The sequence below is a fragment of the Leucoraja erinacea genome, chromosome 3, assembly GCF_028641065.1.
Source record: "Leucoraja erinacea ecotype New England chromosome 3, Leri_hhj_1, whole genome shotgun sequence".
NCBI lineage: Eukaryota > Metazoa > Chordata > Chondrichthyes > Rajiformes > Rajidae > Leucoraja > Leucoraja erinaceus.
Window position 1 is genome coordinate 2,556,174 of NC_073379.1, and position 18,063 is coordinate 2,574,236.

Genomic DNA, 18,063 nt, shown 5'->3' on the forward strand with positions numbered 1-18,063 from the left:
GAAATCCTCTCCCTGCCTGCCTGCCTGCCTGCCTGATTTAACAATCTTCAGCTACCTTATCTGTTTTGCATCTACATTCCAGCATAAAATCACCCACACTATCTGGTTTAGTTCAGCTTAGAGACACAGCATGGAAACAGGCCCTTCGGGAGCCGACCAGCAATCCCCGTACATTAACACCCACTCGGGACAATTTTTACATTTACCAAGCCAATTAACCTACAAACCTGTACGTCTTTTGAATGTGGGAGGAAACAGAGGATCTCGGACAAAACCCCACGCAGGACACGGGGAGATTGTACAAACTCCGTGCAGACAGCACCCGTAGTCGGGATCGAACCCGGGTCTCCGGCACTGCATTCGCTGTAAGGCACCAACTCTACCGCTGCGCCACCGTGACTGCCCCAAGACTGGTACGGTCTTGTGTACACATCTTTTACATTTGTTCGCTGAACCTTTCAACTATCTCATCCCTGTTGTCTAGGCTTGCCTTTCCAAGCCTCTACACCTCTTCCTTGGTCTTTAATAGTTCGCCAACTGCTCCCATGTTGCAACAGCACCCATTCATTTCTCCAAGCAACCATGTCAGATTCAGATTCAATTTTAATTGTCATTGTCAGTACAGTACAGAGACAACGAAATGCATTTAGCATCTCCCTGGAAGAGCGACATAGCAAATGATTTGAATAAATAATAATAAGTTCCGGGGTGGGGGGGTGGTGATTGGCAGTCACCGAGGTACGTTGTTGAGTAGAGTGACAGCCGCCGGGAAGAAGCTGTTCCTGGACCTGCTGGTTCGGCAACGGAGAGACCTGTAGCGCCTCCCGGATGGTAGGAGGGTAAACAGTCCATGGTTGGGGTGAGAGCAGTCCTTGGCGATGCTGAGCGCCCTCCACAGGCAACGCTTACTTTGGACAGACTCAATGGAGGGGAGCGAAGAACCGGTGATGCGTTGGGCAATTTTCACCGCCCTCTGCAATGCCTTCCGGTCGGAGACAGAGCAGTTGCCATACCATACTGTGATGCAGTTGGTAAGGATGCTCTCGATGGTGCAGCGGTAGAAGTTCACCAGGATCTGAGGAGACAGATGGACCTTCTTCAGTCTCCTCAGGAAGAAGAGACGCTGGTGAGCCTTCTTGATCAGAGTTGAGGTATTGTGGGTCCAAGAGAGGTCATCGGAGATGTTGACTCGCAGGAACCTGAAGCTAGAAACACGTTCCACCTCCGTCCCGTTAATGTGGATGGGGGTGTGCGTGCCGTCTCTGGACTTCCTGAAGTCTACAATGAGCTCCTTGCACATCTCCAATCCTTTATTCTTGTCACTTTAATTTCATGTATTTTGTGTTTCATGATTGTTGGCAGATCAATTTCCCTCCTGGGATAAATAAAGTTTAATCATATTATATGATGTTGTTTTAACGTACTGTAATGCTGATTTTCTTGTTACTTTTGCTTAGCACAGTTTGCCCATTATTTCCCTATCCCGCTCGGAATTGCATGTCTGTCAAGGAAAGCCCTCGTGTTCCTGTGTTTATGTATTGGGTCACTTTCCTTCAACCTTATAATTGTTGTTGAAAGACCTAATTCACCTGTGGGAAGATTGAAAGCCTGTATTTAATTAATCTGGTTTTGAGGGACTTCTCTCTAACCATATACCAAACTGCTAGACATTTAGTGCGTGAAGCCTGACAGTTGGCAGGCCTATATTAAGAGGCACCTAATTTGGTGTTCAGCGTTGTGTCCAATGTTCAATTACAATGTTTGAATTAGCTTCATAAGTTCATATGTTCCAGGAGTAGAATTAGGCCATTCAGCCCATCAAGTTTACTCCGCCATTCAATCATGGCTGATCTATTTTTTCCTCTCAACCCCATTTTCCTGCTTTCTCCCCGTAACCCCGACAACCTTATGCCCCTGTCCCACTTTGGAAACCTGAACTGGAACTTTGCGCCCCACCCAAGGTTTCCGTGCGGTTCCTGGAGGTTTTTGTCAGTCTCCCTAATGGTCGAAAGTGGTTTCCACAACTTCTTTGTTCCGGCGATTATTTCAAAAAAATTCAAAACCGGCCGCGACTAAAAAGAGGTTGCCATTTTAAAAATCGGTAATTCTTTAGTCGAAGCCGGTTGCGATGCTAGTTGAAGGTGGTTGCCGGAGATTGCAACCTCCGGCAACCACCTGCAACCTCCGGCAACCACCTGCAACCACCTACAACCTCCGGCAACCACCTGCAACCTCCGGCAACCACCTGCAACCTCCAGCAACCACTTGAAACCTCAAGCGACCTCCTGTAACCTCCTGCAACCACCTGCAACCTCCGGCAACCACCTACAACCTCCAGCAACCACCTGCAACCTCCGGCAACCACCTGCAACCTCCGGCAACCACCTGCAACTAGCATCGCAACCTGCACTGATCTCCCCATTAATCCTGTACTGATACCCCCATCGATCCTGCACTGACCCCCCCCATCCTGTCCTGTCCCCCCATCCATCCTGTACTGATTTCCCCCCCCCCCATCCTGCATGATCCCCCGTACCCGTACTGATCGCCACTGAAATCCCCCACGCTCTCCCCTCACAATTTTACCTAATCTTCTTCTAACGTTGTTTCTTTGTTGCGTTTTCTTTCCAAACTGGCTCCACCGCCTGGCTCGGAATCGTAAACAGTGACATTTTAATTAATTGAGACATTTATACTAAGCAAACTTCAGCTTTCTTAACTATATTTGGATATATTCATGGTGAAAAGGGAGGAATGTGAACTCCAAACAGGTTTGATCACTGCAAACAGCTTTAAAATGTTAGTTCATTCTATCAAATGTTTGGGAGTGAAGTAATGTTTGAGGAGGAAGTTACTACAGTTATTATTTTTTCATTTGGCCTGCTTACTTAACAATTAGTCTAATGCCGATTGAGAGGGAATGGTTGGTGTAGTGCGTATAGCCCAGGCATCCTCAATGTTTAGTGACAGGTTGCTGGTGCTTTTAATGACCCAACAGCAGGATTTTGTTTCAATCCCAGCATCAATCACACAATTACTCCCCTGCAGCGTTTAATTTTCATGACACTCCGTGATCTGTTAAATTAACTGAGGCATTTAGTTTGATCTCCGTGGCTGCTCTTGTCTCCAGTAAAATGTGACGCAACATCACAGCTTATTCACCACAGCTTCTCATCTTGTTTGTGGTGGCACAGTAATCCAATCTGAAGAAGAACCTCGACCAGAAACGTTACCCCTTCCTTCTATCCAGAGATGCTGCCTGTCCCGTTGCGTTACTCCAGCATTTTGTGTCTATCTTCAATCCATCCTGGCGTGATCCGACACCAGGGTCCACGCCACCCTCCCCCTCCTCCCCCTGCCGGTCCCTCACTCCCCCCCCCCTCTCACTCTCTCTTGTACGCCCCCACCTCCACCCCCCTTATCCTGGGACCCCTCTTTTCACGTCACTTATTCCTTTTCTCCAGAGGTGCTGCCTGACCCGCTGATCCCCATTCTTGCCTCTATTCAATACTCACTGACATCCCCTGTGCTCCCCTCCCCATCTACCCCCACCCCCCCCCCCCCCCCCCCCCCCCCCCTCGAGTTACTCGTCCCGTTGAGTTACTCCAGCATTTTGTGTCGAACTTCAATCCGTCAGATTGCCTGTTCTATAACATAAATTGTGGACTTTTTTTTTTTGTTGCCATTTTAGTTTAGTTTGATTATTGTTACTTGTACAGTGAAGAGTTTTACTGGTGTGCACTAACCAGACAGCTCAAAGACAATATTTGAGTACATTCGAGCCGTCCACAGTGTACAGATCAGATATAGGGAATAATGTTTAGTGCAAGACAAAGTCCAGTAAAGTCTCAATAGAGATAGTCCATTTATTAAATAACTGGGTAGCTTTTTCACGCAAGGGGTGGTGGGTGTATGTAACAAGCTGCCGGAGGAGTTAGTTGAGGTAGGTACTATCGCCAGGTTTAAGAAACATTTAGATGCATGCATGGATAGAACAGGTTATGAGATATGGAGCAAATGCCGGCAGGTGAGACTAGCGTAGATGGGACATGTTGGCTGGTGTGGGCAAGTTGGGTCTGTCTCCACGCATTATGACTATGACTCATTCGGTTTATACTCGCTTTCTGCGGATTGTTTGCATCAAACATTTGACTGTCTTTCAGTTTTCTCCGAAAAGTAATCAAAATACAGCTGTCGTGGTAACTTCTCCCTTGCTCTACTGCAGAGACCTAAATATTTGTTTGGAGAGAGATTTTATTTTCCATAAATCACCAAATATGTGCCCGAACGGAGCTCTGACATCTGCCTAGATTTCAGAGTATTCCTGGTATCTAGACTGAAGCTTGAGGGCATTGCTGTCTTTGCCTTTTTTTTTAACCAATAATGGAATGAAGAAAAAAACAAGGACCTGCAGATGCTGGTTTAAAAAATAAGAGACAATATGCTGGTCAGCCAGCACCTCTGTAGAACATGAAAGCTGGAATTAGGAGATTGAGAGGGGATCTTATAGAAACGTACAAAATTCTTAAGGGATTGGACAGGCTAGATGCAGGAAGATTGTTCCCGATGTTAGGGAAGTCCAGGACAAGGGCGTCACAGCTTAAGGATAAGGGGGAAATCCTTAAAAACCGAGATGAGGAGAACTTTTTTCACACAGAGAGTGGTGAATCTCTGGAACTCTCTGCCACAGAGGGTAGTTGAGGCCAGTTCATTGGCTATATTTAAGAGGGAGTTAGATGTGGCCCTTGTGGCCAAGGGGATCAGAGGGGATGGAGAGAGAAGACAGGTACGGGATACTGAGTTGGATGATCAGCCATGATCATATTGAATGGCGGTGCAGGCTCGAAGGGCCGAATGGCCTACTCCTGCACCTAATTTCTATGTTTCTATGTTCTATGTTTCTATGAATAGAGGAGGGGCAGGACAAAGCCTGGCAGGTACTGGGTGAACATAGGCGAGGGGACAGGACAGATGGTTGAGCAAAAGATAAGAAGGAAAGGTGTGTGAAACGAAGAACTGCAGATGCTGGTCAAAACAAGAACGAGTTTCAGGTTGGGACACTTTTTCAGGGGTGTTTAAAATGAACAAGGAGTGAGATGGGAATTCAGTCATTGCCACTTTTGTGGGGATGATTGGAAGTTCAGGCCGCGTATATGATAGTAATGTAACAAATGTCATGCTCAGGAAAACATAATTAGCCTGTCTCAAAATTGGATTTTGCTAGTTTAAAGAGTAGGCGGAGATCCGAGGAATGAAATGGGAGGATGTGTTAAGAGTTAGAGGATGGTATTTGGACCAATTGGTCTAAAAGGCTGGCATTTGTGGTGACATTTTCAGCAGCTTGGAAATGGGATCAAATTTCATTTGGCAACTCCTGCAGCCATCAGCATCACTTGACGAAGGATATTGATGGCCTCACTCCACTCTTCTGCGAGTGACATAGATAGACAGAGGTAAAGGGGAACTCGAAAAATCCTAACTAACATTTACACAGAAGGTGTACACTCTCTGAGAACAATGCACACAGTGAACCAAACTTTACCAACATTGGTGATTTTTGAATAATTGTTTGAATTGATTATTTCACTATCAGTAACTGAGCCTGCACTTTGATATTGAGGGCGTTAGATTTTTAAGTGACAAGTTTATTATTGTCACATCGAGTGATACAGTGTGGAAACAGGCCCTTTAGCCAAACTTGCCCACACCGGTCAACAATGTCTCAGCTACACTAGTCCCACTTGCCTGCTCTTGGTCCATATCCCTCCAAGCCTGTCCTATCCATGTACCAAGGTAGAGTGAAAAGCTTTTTTGTTTCGTGCTATCCAGTCAACGAGAAGACTATACTTGAATCCAATCAAGCCGACCACAGTGCACTGATTCAGGATAACGGGTATATTGTATTGTATTGTATATCTTTATTGTCATTTCCTGAGTATTCGCATACCCAGAGGAAACAAAAAAACGTTGCTCAACCAGTGTCCATTCAGTGTGCATGAAAAATAAATAGAAATAAAAAATACATGTATCATGATCAAATTTAACACTCTACTAAACATTCAACAGGCGTTCCGACCGGCAGCGGCACAACAGTGGCTCTGCTGCAGTGTGTCCAGGTTGGGGGTTTGTGCGCGATACTTGGCAGGGGGCAGAGTCCATTTAGCAGTCTTATAGCCTGTGGGAAGAAGCTGAGGAGCATCCTGCTGGTTTTGCAGCTAATGCTCCTGTACCTCTTCCCAGATGGCAGGATGGAGAATATGTGATGCGATGGGTGGTAGGGGTCTTTGATGATGGAGATGGCTCTGCTGATACATCTCTTCCTGTATATGTCCAGCAGGAAGGGGAGTGGAGCACCAATAATCCTGCTGGCGGTCTTCACTATCCTGTCTAGTTGGTGCCGTTCGTACGCCTTGCAGCTCCCGAACCAGGAAGTGATGCCGTAGGTCAATGTGCTCTCGACAGTCCCCCTATAAAAAGTCCGTAGGTGTGTAGTGGGGAGGCCTGCTTTACGTAGTTGTAGTGGGGAGGCCATGCTTACGTAGTTACGTATATTTTTTTAGTGCAAGATTCAAGATGGTTCAAAGGTCTCAAAGGTTATTTTCAAGCCAATGAACACACATGGATGGGTTAAACTTGAGACACATTAGTGATCCATTCTAATTCATTTCCTTACAACAGTTGCTGTTGGAACATCAGGAGGCTATTTCACCCGATCATAATGACCTATTGCATGAGCTCCTGGAAGGATTAGGAAGTGTACCTGACGTTGAAACTTTGATTGGTGAGTAATTCAAGAACTGACTACAGAATATTATTTTATGCCAGTGCTTATTTTTGTAGACCAAAAAGATGCCAGTACACATATAAATTACACATTGAATTACATTTATTTATTTATTTTTCCAATGTTGGGAACACTTTAACTTATAATATAGTAAGTGAACACTAAGTCTAAACAAATGAATGTTCTAATTCATTCACTTGCATTTCATAGTAGAGGTGCTAGTACAGTGTACCAGTGCGCAGTCTCACAGTTTTATGCTAAGAACTAAACTCATCTAGGATGAATAAAGTAATGCTTTGCAAAAATTGAAAGAGTATTAGAAATGAACGCAGGTACAGAGATTGACCTGTAATTCACAGTGCGTGTTTTTCTATTTAATTGATGCATGAAGGCAATGAAATCTATTCTGCTTATAGACAACGTTTAATATGAATATGTATGCGTGTGTGCATACATGCATGTGTGCATATACATCTGTGTGTATATGAATATATATATATTTATATATATATGTGTGTGTGTGTATATTTGTCTATGTATATACACACACGCATAAAAACAAACAATAATAGTGTAAATAACACTGTATATGAAGAGCAGTGCTTTGATGTCGACTGAAGGGATAGGCGTGAGATCCTGATCCCATTTTCTTACGTAGTATGTCTAGATGCCTGATTTGTGTTTGTTTCCATTACATAGCCATGGGAACAGTCTAAATATGCTGAAAATCCAGAGTGCAGCAGCTTCTATAATTAAACCAAGTGCAATTTCTCTCCTGCCAGGGGAAGGTGCTGTAGACCCAAATGACCCCAACAAAGAAAATGTACTTTCCCAACTTGCCAAGACGGAGGTCTCGCTCGCCCTGACCAGCAAGGTTGAGTTGCGAGAGGGGGATGACACGGATATGAAGAGTTTGATGATAAAGTAAGTTCTCTCCAGGAATAACCCACTCTTTTTGGCTTTTGCAGTCTAACCTCTGCCACTCTCTCTATCACTGGCAGCAGAATTAATTGTCCTTCCAAATACAACATCCTTACCAATGTTCTTCCTCATCTTGCCGTTTGTACTTAGTCCCATCTTTCGTTGGTGCCATGGGCGGAAATCCTGGTGGGGATGGGAGGGAGGTGGGACGGGTGGGGGGCAGGGGGGGGTGCGTGTTCCCTTTATGTTTTGAAAGGTGGGGGACAATCCGGATTTTGAAATTCGGTGAAAAAAATCTGGATGGTGAGAGGCCTGGAGTGAAACTTGCAGTTGATGGTGGTGGTCCCATGCTTTTGGTGTCATTGACCTTGGTAGAGGTTGTAGGTTTGGAAGATGTTATCTAAGGAGTCTTGGGTGAGTTGTTTAGTTTAGAGATACTGCATGAAAACAGGCCTTTCGGCCCACCGAGTCCATGCTGACCATTGATCACCGGTTGACACCAGTTATCCCTCGACACCTGCCAATTAACATCCAAATCCGTACGTCTTGTGGGATGTGGGACGAAACCGGAGCAGTTGGCGGAATCCTTGGCTGTCGCAGGGAGAACGTGCAAACTCCACACGGACAGCATCTAGAGGTCTAGATCGATCCCGGGTGTATGGCACTGTGAGGCGACAGCGTTGCCAGCTGCACCATTCTACCTCCCCTGTGGTGCATTTTGTAGAAGGTACAATCTGTTGATACAGTGTGTGGTGCACACCAGTGATGGAGTAAGTGAACGTGAAGGGGGTGCTGATCATGTGGGCTGCTCTATCCTGTGTGGTGTCGAACTTCACAGGTATCGTTGAAGCCATGCTCATCCAACCAAGAGGAGAAAATTCCATCATTCTCCTGAATTGAGCCTTTAAATAGCTTTGCAGAGTTGGAGAGGACATCATCATCGACGGTCACTCGAAACGAGTATGACTGGCCTTTTTGGATGCCTGTGCGTGACTTTGTTTAACGTGGGGAGACTGGTGCCCAGACAGCCATCAGACAGTTCTCGACAGATCTGAGGCAGGATCCAGTGGCATGGAATCTAAGATGACCTTTTCTGCTGCAGCCTTCATCCGCTTTCCCCGCCGTTGTGATGCCCCACTAAGGTCTGCCATCATCCTCCGCCTGTTCCACCGTTGAGGTCTTGGTTGGATTACTCTTTGTCAGGGTCCTCCCCCTCGACCTTACCGCCATGGGTGGCCCTTCCAGGAGCATAGCTCCAGATGGCATCGCTCTCAGGATCTCAGGCCCACACACGCTTCTCTACCACGACAAGGTGACAATCCACAGAGTAGTGGAGAGGACGTAGGTTTAAGGTGAAGGAGGAAAGATTTAATAGGAACCTGAGGGGTAATTTTATTTTACACAAAGGGTGGTGGGTGGAGGCCAATTCTCTGGATGCTTTGAAGAGAGAGTTAGATGGAGCTTTTAAAGATAGTGAAGTCAAGGGATATGGGGAGAAGGCAGGAACGGGATTGTGGATGATCAGCCATGATCACTGTGAAGGGCGGTGCTGGCTCGAAGGGCTGAATGGCCTTCTCCTGCACCTATTGTCTATTGTCTACAATCAACCTTCCAATTGCAACACCTTACACTTGCTCAGAACACAGAATATTTCTCAGCAAAGCAGACTTTTAACAGCTCATATGCAGAACTTGTCAGCCACTTCCAGTCACTGAACATTGCAGAATGCCAGCATTCCAAAATGACTCAAAAACTGCTTAGTTTTATCATCATTTTCATTTCCACTCTCTGCCTGAAGGGTCGCAGATGCCGTTTAAGGCAGTAACTCTGCCAGTATCTCATCTTCTGCAGTTGTTGGGAGCAAATAGGTCCTTCTGCAGTTGTACAGAGCCCTAGTGAGACCACACCTGGAGTATTGTGTGCAGTTTTTGTCCCCTAATTTGAGGAAGGACATTCTTGCTATTGAGGGAGTGCAGCGTAGGATCACAAGGTTAATTCCCGGGATGGCAGGACTGTCATATGCTGAGAGAATGGAGCAGCTGGGCTTGTATACTCTGGAATTTAGAAGGATGAGAGGGCACCTTATTGAAACATATAAGATTATGAAGAGATTGGGCACGCTAGAGGCAGGAAACATGTCCCTGATGTTGGGGGAGTCCAGAACCAGGGGCTACAGTTGGAAGTACAGTTCAAGAATAAGGGGTAAGCCATTTAGATCTGTGTGAGGGCAGCATGACCTTTTGTTGTAGAACCTGAGGAAAAACTTTTTCACCCAGAGAGTTGTGAGTCTGTGGAATTCTCTGCCTCAGATGGCAGTGGAGGCCGATTCTCTGTATGCTTTCAAGAGAGTTACAAAGACAGATGTGTACAGCAATTCGTTCTTCCCCCGCACAATTAAAGCATGGAATAATCTCCACCCTACTATAGTTACCCAAACAGATGCAACTAAATTTAAAGTAGCTCTTTCTTCCCAATTACACTTTCTGGCTTAAGTCCTCCCTCCACCGCCTCCAGTTTAAATTCCATTTGGAATATTTTGGTGGACCAAGAAACCAAGAACCAAGAGTTAGATACAGCTCTTAAAGATAGCGGAGTCAAGGGATATGGGGAGAAGGCAGGAACTGGGTACTGATTGTGGATGATCAGCCATGATCACAGTGAATGGCAGTGCTGGCTCGAAGGGCCAAATGGCCTACTCCTGCACCTATTGTGTATTGTCTATTGTCTATTGCATTGCATCATTGTGTCTGGTTCCTGGATTTTCAGGGTATGTGTTCCTGTCAAGCACGTTGTCCCTGTGACATGTTTGACCAACCCATTGCTCTGAAACAAGTGAGGCTGACTTTGTTTATTCCAGAAATGACCTCAGGTAACTGCATGAGTCATTATAGCAGGGAGATGTCTAGGATTCTTGACACAGCAAGAGGCTTTCATATGAATCTGCAGCCTGGGAAATGGAGACTCCTACATTATAAGATCAGGATCGTGAATATAAAAACATATACAAAATCATGAGAGGAATAGATCGGGTAGATGCAACAATCTCTAGTCCAGAGTAGGTGATTCAAGGGCAAGCGGGCATAGGTTTAAGGTGAAGGGGGAAAGATTTAATAGGAATCTGAAGAGTAACTTTTTCACACAAAGGGTGGTAGGTGTATGGAACAAGCTGCCAGAGGAGGTAGTTGAGGCTGGGACTATCCCAACATTTAAGAAACAGTTAGACTTGTACATGGATAGGACAGGTTTGGAGATATATGGACCGATTGCAGGCAGGTGGGACATGTTGGCCGTTGTGTGCAAGGTGGGCCGAAGAGCCTGTTTCCGCGCTGGATCACTCTATGACTCTTTATGTGCTGACTGACAACCATTCTAGAAGCAGCCGCAGAAACGACCGTGCATTTTTCTAACAAGAAATTCTAGTTGGTTCTGAATATTAATATTCAAGAGATCTGGAATGTTTCTTTGTTACAAAGACCGGATAAGAACTGGAACAATGAAAATCTTACTTCCTGCAGCTTTACGGCAACGTTGAATGTAATAACGACAAAAATATATAAGTACAATCTTGTTCTTGCGTAAGGCATGCACAGCCTAAAGTTGTAGGCCAACTTGTTCTATTTGATCTTGTTTGCGCACATCGGGTTGATTGCATTAGTCGAAACGGGGTGGACCACGTGAAGGTTGTAATCTCCCACCCCACAATACAATTAGACAACCAAATAAAACAAAAATTGCTGAAGAGCAATTAAACAGAGTCTAGGCATTCATGTTCATAAGTTTTAGGAGCAGAATAAGGCCATTCGGCCCATCCGGTTCTCATTCTATACTCATGACTGCGTAGCCGGTCATAGTGCGAACTCCATCAAGTTCGCTGACAACACCACTGTTGTGGGACGTATCACTGATGGGGATGAGTCCGAGTATAGAAGAGAGATCGAGCGACTGTCCATATGGTACTAGCACAATAACCTGGCCCTCATGGGATGGGGACCCACAGTCTCATTTATATCAATGGGTCAATGGTTGAAAGGGTCAAGAGCTTCAAATTCATGGGCGTGCACATCTCTGAAGATCTTTCCTGGTCCCAGCACACTGATGCTATTATTAAGAAAGCACATCAGCGCCTCTACTTCCTGAGAAGATTACGGAGAGTCGGTTTGTCAAGGAGGACTCTCTCTAACTTCTACAGGTGCACAGTCGAGAGCATACTGACCGGTTGCATCGTGGCTTGGTTCGGCAACTTGAGCGCCCTGGAGAGGAAAACACCACAAAAAGTAGTAAACACTGCCCAGTCCATCATCGGCTCTGACCTTCCTTCCATCGAGGGGATTTATCGCAGTCGCTGCCTCAAAAAGGCTGGCAGTATCATCAAAGACCCACACCACAGACTCATCTCCCTGCAACCTTCAGGTAAATGGTACAGGAGCCTGAAGACTGCAATGACCAGGGTCAGGAATAGCTACTTCCCCACAGCCATCAGGCTATTAACCTTGGCTCGGACAAAACTCTGAACATTAATAGCCCATTATCTGTTATTTGCACTTTATCAGTTTATTTATTCATGTGTGTATATATTTATATAATGGTATACGGACACACTTATCTGCTTTGCAGTCAATGCCTACTATGTTCTGTGTGCTGAAGGAAAGCAAGAATTCCATTGTCCTATCAGGGACACATGACAATAAAGTCTCTTGAACTTGAACTGCCACTCAATCATGGCTGATGTATCTCTCCATCGCAACTGTATTCTCTTGCCCCCATAACCTCTGACACCCATACTAATCAAGAATCTGTCGATCTCCATCTTAAAAATATCGATTGACTTTTCCCTCCACAGCCTTCTGTGGCAATGAATTCCACAGATTCACCACCCTCTGACATTACTGGCCATCTTAACTGTGTGTGGCTGTGCCCAGCCTGCAAGCAAATGTTCTATTGTTAAACGATTTCAGTTGGATTTACCTTATGACTTTGCAGCTGCACAATAGTGTTCTAAAGTGTGGTCGCTGTTATGGTGAAACTGTGTCATAGTTGAAAGATAATCATTGGCCAAGACCACAACATTAGCTGCTCTGCTCTTCTTTGAACCCATGCCATGTGTCTTTTACATCCAACTGACAGATTATCAGTATCTCAGCCTGAAGTGACTAAGTGCAAAGTGAGAATATATGGTCAACACCAGCTCAGCCTGTGGTCTCACACTAAACAGTACATTCTTTTTTACAGGGTTTAGTTTAGTTTAGAGATACAGTGCAGAAACAGGCTCTTCTTCCCACTGAGTCCATGCTGACCAGCGATCCCTGCACATTAACACTATCCTACACACACACACACACACACACACACACACACACACACACACACACACACACACACACACACACACACACACACACACTAGGGACAATTTACACACACCAAGCCAATTTACCTACAAACCCGTACGTCTTTGGAGTGTGGGAGGAAACCAAAGGTCTCGGTGAAAACCCACGCAGTCACGGGAAGAACAGAGAAACTCCGTACAGACAGCACCCGTAGTAAGGATCAAACCAGTGTCTCCAGGGCTATATGCACTGTAAGGCAGCAACTCTACCGCCGTGCCGCCCAAAGTCTCCCGGGTTTGTGGAGGCTTTTGTCAATGGGTGTTGCCAAATCCCAAATTTCAGTGGGAGAAAACAGATTGTGCGTGATATTGGTCGGTTTGCATTATAAAGTATATTAGTGCCAGTATGAGGACATTTTGGCCTGTCACCAAATACACTATCGAACTGGTTTAGCTCAGGTTAAAATGACTAAACACATGGCAAATTGGTCTCTACCATTTTGATAAAGCTCATGACATTATTTTTCTTATGGACTGCAATGTAAATATTGTTTTTCAGTTCCCCTGATGACAATTATTTTCATAAATTCATGTGATGGGAACAGAATTCGGCCACTCGGCCCATCAAGTCTACTCTATCTTACCCTGTGATCTATCTTTCCCTCTCAACCCCATTCTCCTGCCTTCTCCCCATAACCCTTGATACCTGTACTAATCGAGAATCTACCAAACTTTGCCTTACAAATATCCATTGACTTGGCAGCCACAGCCTTCTGTGGCAATGAATTCCACAGATTCGCCACCCTCTGACTAAAGAAATTCCTCCTCGTCTCCTTCCTAAAGGAACATCCTTTTATTCTTAGACTATGGCCCCTGGTCCTAAACTCTCCCACTAGTGGAAACATCCCCTCCACACCCACTCTATCTAGTCCTTTCACTATTTGCTAAGCACATTTTGTAGCACATTCAATATTTTACTTCACAGGCAGACAAAGCAGTTTCTGAGTACAGACACTGAAAATTGGTTCTGATCAGTTCCTGTCTCTGGCATACATGTCCCTCAGTGGTCATACTGATTTATACATGTCAATATGACCTAGCTTCACAGAGCAGAGAGTCTTTGTCCAACATGCTGTGCCATGATAGCATTGATGCCTCCCAGCTGTGGGGTTTAATACAGTTTTAGTTTAGTTTAGTTTAGAGATACAGGGTGGGAACAGGCCCTTTGTCCCACCGAGTCCGGACCGACCAGTGATCCCTGCACATTAACACCATCCTACACACACTAGGGACAATTTACGCATACACCAAGCCAATTAACCTACATACCTGTACATCTTTGGAGTGTGGGAGGAAACTAAAGATCTCGGAGAAAACCCACAGGGAGAACGTACAAACTCTGTAAAGACAGCAGCTGTAGTCGGGATCGAACCCGAGACAATGGCGCTGTAAGGCAGCAACTCTACTGTTGTGCCACCATGCCGCCGTTCTCATCTACTTAAATATGTTACGGCGGTTGCTCCAAGTGAAGTAGCTGACTTATGGTAGACACCAAATGCTGGAGTAAATCAGCGGGCAAGCAACATCTCTGGAGAAAAGGAATGGGTAACATTTTGGGCCGAGACTGAGAGTCATGGGGGGGGGGTGAAACTAGAGGCATAACAATGTTCAGAACAAATCAGAGACGGCACTGATGACGAAGCTGGAGCCCACAATGGTCCATTGTTGGCTGTGGAAGAGGTGATTTCAAAGGAATATGAGGATGCGGACAGTGGAACTAGCAGGGTGGCTGGGGTTGGGGGAGGGGCGGAGAGAGAGGGAATGCAGAGATTACTTGAAATTGGAGACATCAATGTTCATACCGCTGGGTTGTAAGTTCAAGTTCAAGTGAGTTTATTGTCATGTGTCCCTGTATAGGACAATGAAATTCTTGCTTTGCTTCAGCACACAGAACATAGTAGGCATTTACTACCAAACAGATAAGTGTGTCCATATACCATAATATAAATATATACACACATGAATAAATAAACTGATAAAGTGCAAATAACAGAAAATGGGTTCATAATAATCAGAGTTTTGCCCGAGCCAGGTTTAATAGCCTGATGGCTGTGGGGAAGCAGCTATTCCTGAACCTGGTCATTGCAGTCTTCAGGCTCCTGTACCTTCTACCTGAAGGTAGCAGGGAGATGAGTGTGTGGCCAGGATGGTGTGGGTCCTTGATGATACTGCCAGCCTTTTTGAGGCAGCGACCAAGCTTTGGAAGCTGCCCAAGCGAAATATGAAGTGCTGTTCCTCTGAATGAGCCTTCTCATGTGTTGAGGAGAGAATGTCTCCTATCTGTTGCCTGCTACACACTGCATTATTCATGTATGGTTTTGATTACATTAGAGTTAAATTGGCTTGGTCTCCAAGCTTTGGTGAATTGCCAGGAGCTTTGTCCAAAGAGGGAAAATGAAATGTTGAACAAAGTAGACTGACGGGGAGACTATGGGCCATAAAGGTTCATCTCTTCCAACAACAAGGTAGCCAGCCATCTTTTCCCCTTGGTTTTACCCATTCCACTCCTGCACTGACTGGAGTTTCATAGCTGATGGGATTTACCCAGCAATCACCCCAGAATGCACAACTCCATTCTCCTGTACTACCCGCCCATTAATCCTCTCACAAGCATTCAAATCATCCTTGGAGAGAGTTGCAGACCCTATCCATTATAGCTATATGTATCTGAGTTTCCACGCTGTGCGTTCATAGAACATAGTGCAATCTCAGTCACTGAGGCCAACGTCAGAAGATCCTTCAGGAGGACGTTTCATTGGAAAGCGTTTGGATCTGGTTGCATTCTCAAAACCTGCGTGCATCCACTGGCTGGAGTTTTTGTGGACATCTTCAACCTCTCGTTACTGAGGTTCCTTGTGCCTTAAAAGTGCTTAATTAATACAGGTTCCTATCGAAGGTAAGGTGACATGCCTCAGTGACTACTGCCTGATGGCACAAATGTCTGTGGTGATGAAAAGCTTTGAGAGAACCAGCATCTGCAGTTCTTTCCTGCACAAATGCTTTGATTATGGCGCATATCAACTCGTACCTTCGCCAGAACCTGGACCCTCCACAATTTGTCTGCCACCACAATAGATCAACGGGGGGATGCAATCTTGCTGGCTCTCCACTCTGCACTGGACCACTTGTGCAATTAAAACACATACGTCAGGCCGTTGCTCACAGGCTCAGGCTCGGCGTTCAACACCATCATCCCCTTCAAACTTGTTGAGACCAGGGCACTGGGTATCTGCACATCTCCTTGCAACTGGATCCTTGACTTCCTCATCAACAGAACACAATCCGTACGAATTGGCAACTTCCTTCTCGACAACCATCAGCACAGGAGCTGTGTGCTCAGCCCCCTGCTCTACTCACTCCACACACAACACTGTGGAGCTGGACACAGTACCAACACCATCTTTAAATGCGGCAATGACCAGCACCATTGATGGACGAACTTGGGGTAATGCTGAGTATAAGAGGGAGATAGATGGTCTGATTTAACGGTGGCACAGCAACAACCTTGTTCTCAGCGTCAGTGGAACCAGGGAGATGGTTGTTGACTTTAGAAGAGGAAGGATGAAGATCTACAAACTAGTCTTCATCAACAGGTCGGTGGTGGAGTGTTTCAGGGGGCGCATGTCACCGAAGATCTGCATTGGACCCAGCACATTGCTGCAATCATTGGGAAAGCACATCAATCTCTCTACTTCCTGAGACTATTGACGAGGTTTGGTATGTCGATGAATGCACTCTTGAACTTCCACAGGTGTGCATGGAGAACATGTTGACTGATTGCATCGTGGCCTGGTTCGGCAACTCGAACGCCCATGAACGAAGGAGATTATCACGGGTACTGATCTCCCCACCATTGAAGGAATCTCGAGGAGATGCTGCTTCAAAAAGACACCTGGCAACATCAAGGACCCACAACAACATGGCCACTCTCTTGTTAGCGATAGGGTTAGAAGAAGGGGAATCAGGAAGAAGGCATAAGAGCCCGAAAACCATGACCTCCATGTTCAGGAACAACATATCCCCAAAGACTATCAGGCTGTTCAATACTACAAACTCCAACCAGACTGCAAACTGTCTTGGTTGCATGAGGGACTTCCGTTTGCTTTGTTTTGCACAATATTGGGCTTTTTCCATATATTGACCTTTTTATTGTTTATTTTGTGATGTTGTCTATGGAATACTGTGTTTACAAACCTGTCGTGGTGCTGCAAGTAAGAATGTCACTGTTCCGTTTCAGTTCTTGTCACAATTAAACACCCTTGACATTCTTGAGCAATGCAGTAACGGAGCAGGCACTAAGACCCACTAATCTCCTCTACCTGCACTTGATCCACATCCCTCCATGCCCTGCATATGTGCGAAGGAAGCATATCAAAGAGCATGGACAGTACCAGCTGAAGTGGACAGACAAACACGCCACACCATTCTTCTTTCCCGCAATCTCTCTGTGCCCCCGAGCCAGCTCTTGATTCCTCTCACCCTTATCCTCCCCACCCTGCGTGATTACAATCGAGCCGTCCACGGTGTACAGATACATGATAATGGGGATAATATGAATAACGTTTAGTGTAATAATAATAATAATAATAAATAATAATAATAATAATAATCTATAATAATAATCTTATTTATATAGCACATTTTCAGTCAACTTGCATTGACCCCAAAGTGCTTCACATAATTACATTACATTACACACAGGCAAAGGTGGGTGAAGTGTCTTGCCTCAAGGACACAACGACAGTATGCACTCCAAGCGGGATTCGAACCGGCTACCTTCCGGTCGCCAGCCGAACACTTAGCCCATTGTGCCATCTGTCGTCAATTGTTAATAATAACAAATTTTATTTTCGGGCGCCTTTCAAAGTCTCAAGGACACCTTACAGAAATTAACAGAAGAGAAAAAAACATATAGTCGGAGTAAAATAAATGATAATGACATCACCAATACACAAATTAAAGACAGAAATCG

At 45.4% G+C, this 18,063-nt stretch overlaps 1 protein-coding gene across 1 annotated transcript in view; it reads left to right on the plus strand.

The window, feature by feature from the left end:
* Positions 1-18,063, plus strand: part of iqgap2 (IQ motif containing GTPase activating protein 2) — a 320,956-nt gene that overhangs the window by 278,373 nt on the left and 24,520 nt on the right. The window contains exons 31-32 of the mRNA XM_055631389.1: positions 6,679-6,781; positions 7,567-7,708. Of these exons, the coding sequence (XP_055487364.1) occupies positions 6,679-6,781; positions 7,567-7,708 (245 nt within the window). The remainder of the gene's footprint in view (positions 1-6,678; positions 6,782-7,566; positions 7,709-18,063) is intronic.